Source organism: Pteropus alecto, unplaced genomic scaffold (genome assembly GCF_000325575.1).
Source record: "Pteropus alecto unplaced genomic scaffold, ASM32557v1 scaffold10, whole genome shotgun sequence".
In the NCBI taxonomy this organism is placed as follows: domain Eukaryota; kingdom Metazoa; phylum Chordata; class Mammalia; order Chiroptera; family Pteropodidae; genus Pteropus; species Pteropus alecto.
The window spans coordinates 9,804,663-9,807,821 of NW_006431210.1; the positions used below are offsets into that span (position 1 = coordinate 9,804,663).

At 43.2% G+C, this 3,159-nt stretch overlaps 1 protein-coding gene across 2 annotated transcripts in view; it reads right to left on the reverse strand.

Annotated features, from left to right (window-relative positions):
• LRRFIP2 (LRR binding FLII interacting protein 2) overlaps nucleotides 1–3,159 on the reverse strand; it is a 103,958-nt gene that overhangs the window by 7,509 nt on the left and 93,290 nt on the right. For both annotated transcript variants that reach the window (XM_006905759.3, XM_015596977.2), the window contains one exon: nucleotides 1–29. In XM_006905759.3, coding sequence (XP_006905821.1) covers nucleotides 1–29 — 29 coding nt within the window. The remainder of the gene's footprint in view (nucleotides 30–3,159) is intronic.

A 3,159-nucleotide genomic window follows, 5' to 3' on the forward strand; every position in this document is an offset into this window, starting at 1 on the left:
TCCTCCAGCTGCAGCTTCAGTTTCCTAATCTGAGGGAGAAACGAGGCTCGTCAGGAAGAGCCAGTCCCCTAAAAGATGCTTGGCCCAACGGCCACATCATAGAGCATGGCTGATCCTCATGAGCCAAAATGCTCGCTCAGAACGATGTTCTTGTGTGCCCATTATGGGGGACACACTGTTAAAGGTGCTTGAGATAAGCTATGAACAAATACCAAAAGGAGTGGGCACTAGGCCCAGGTTTCTCATTAAAAATAGCTCTGTTTTATTATTTCTGTAGGTTTTTTAGACATCACTTCTCAGTATTTTTTGTTCCTTTTATTAAAAATGGAAATTCTATGAGCAGTTAGATGTTTTTGTTTTGTTTTAGAGTTAGGTTAAATTTCTTATCTGGAAATTTTTCTGTATACAGAAATCACTGGAAATACATTTTTGAGTTTAGCTACAAAGTCTACCTTATTTTACCCAAAATAAAAGATGTTCATAGTAGCTCATTCATTATAATGAAAACTAAAAATAACCCAAATGTCCATCAACAGGAGGGTAAACAAGCTGCGGTACATCTATTCAATGGAATTACTACCAGGCATAGAAAGGGAAAGTACTATGATACATGTAACAACATGGCTGAATCTCAAAACAGGTATGCTGTGTGAAAGATGTGTTTCAATTACCTAAAATTCCAGAAAATATAAACTAATCTAAAGTGACAGAAACAGATCAGTGGTTGCCTGGAGAGGGAGGGAGGGAGGCACAGGAAAGAAGGTTTACAAAGGGACACAGACACTCTTGGGGAGTTATGAATATTTTCACCATCTTGACTGTGGTCATCATTTCGTAGGTAATGTTATGATCTGAACTGTGTCTCCCCCAAATTCATTACGCTGAAGTCCCACCCTCCAGGACTCTAGAAACAGAGTCCTTAAAGATGCAATTAGTGAGGCTGAGATGAGGTCACATTGGAATAGGGTGGATCCCTAATCTAGTATGGCTCCTGTCCTTATAAAAAGAATGCCAGGTAAAGAGATAGACACATACAGAGGGAAGACAATGTAAAGATGCAGAGAATGCTACCTATGAGCCAAGGGATGAGAAAGATGGCCAGTAAACCACCAGAAGCTAGAAAAGTATGCAACAGATTTCCCCGCACGAGCCAGAAGAAACCAACACTGCTGATACCTTGATCTTGCACCTCTACTCTCCAGAACCGTGACACAATACATTTCTATTGATATAAGTCAATCTGTTTGTGGTACTTTGTCATGGCAGCCCTAGGAACTAACATTTGTACACTTTAGTATGTACAGCTAACATACTAAATAGAAACTAACATTTGTACACTTTAGTATGTACAGCTTATTTGACACCAGTTAGACCCTAAAAAAGCTGGGGTTTTTTAATTTGCAAAATAAAAAAAACTAAAAAATAAAAATAAAAGAGACTCTGAGTTGGGAAAACAATAAGGCCCAGTGGAGAGAGGCGTCCCATACATGGAAAATAAGGAGATTAGGTGAATAGATAAGGCTGAGGTCTCTACTCCACCCCTGAATGCAGGCAGCTGGGCCTGTACCCTCAGGCAGGAGACTGGAGGATATCTTTAGAATTCTCCAACTAGCCTAAAATAAAAGACCAACATTCCCACATTGAGGGTTCCCAACAAAACACCCGGCCACATCAATCTTCACAAAAACTTGGACGAGCCCCATCCATATGCTCAGAGCTGCCCATCAGCTTTTTAGTTCCCCACTCTTAAACCGAAGACCAAATAAGCATACATAAAAGAGTATCTGGAAGGAAGGAAATAAACTGCAGACAGAAGAAAACATCAGAAAACAAACCAACCAACATAAATTCTCCAAGATAAGTGAAAATATCTACATCCTTGAAATGGCTGCAGGAATAGAAACTCAATAAAAGTATGAAAAAGATAAAGTTGAGAAAACCTTCCAAAAGTAGAGCAAAAGAGATGGAAAAACAGGAGAGAAACAATAAGTAAGTTAGGGCGTAAGTGCCAGCGGTTTAACGTCCTCTCCTTCAGAACCAGCCGTGTTTCCCCAGATGCCTACAAACAACTCATCACCAGAGCAAGCACAATTCAGAGCATGTCTACCCACCCCACCCACCTCCGCACTAGCGGAGCACCTCTGGCACCGAGACCAAGCCTCCCCAAAGCTCCTTCATCCTTCATCAAGGTTCAAGGGTGAGTCTGCATGCTGGTGGCTTCCCGAACTGTGTCCCCAACTCCATCAAGAGGAGTCCAGAGAAGGCCTCAGCACTAGGACTAAATCCATGTTTTCCAGGCACCTCTGCCCTTCAACACACATGGGGCACCGTGACCATCTGCCTTGCGTAAACCAGGACTAACGTCATTATCCCCGTCATTCCTGTGTATGTCCATCTCAAAAAGGGTCCTCCTTCTTCTCCTGCAGTCTTCCCCAAAAGGCTCCGTACAACCCCTACCCTCCTGTCTTCGCCTCTTACCTTTCCCAAAGCCTGAAACTCCTCCCCGTGCCCTCTGGATGGCCATTCCGTTGTCAGCAAAGGCCCCTCACCCCCTTCTCTGGGCACTCTTCACCTTAGTGCTCCAGTCGAACCCTGCTTCCTCCCTCTGCAGTTCTCCAAACCACTGGCTGTTTTCTTCCCACGGCCCACCTACCACCAAGCCTAAAAATGGAACAGCTGTCCTCTTGCTTTCCCCGCTGTTGCCAAACTGTCCTCCCTCTATCCGCCCTAAAATTCCCAGTTCCTAATCTCATCTCTTCGAATTATGTAAACTAACCTTCCTCATTGCCATCATCCCACTCCTTCTCCGTCATTTTAGCTCCTGACTCACACTCCCTTGAGACTATTTCTATCTTAATTCTTGGCAATTTCAAAATACGTCTAAGTAGAGGATTTCTCCTACAACTGATGTCTCAGTTCCCAAAATACCTCCTCTCCAAGGATCTTGCCATCTATCCTTTCTTGCCCTCAGCCACTTACTCCCACAGTCATGTACTATATATGTCATCATTAGATACCTACAAACCCTACATAATTCTGATCCATGTTCTCTTCCTTCTTTTTTTCTTTTTTTTCTTTTTTTTATGCCTACAGCACCTGGTCTTCCTAGGTGGTCTCTCATCCAAGTACTAACCAGGCCTGACCCTGCTTAGCTTCCGA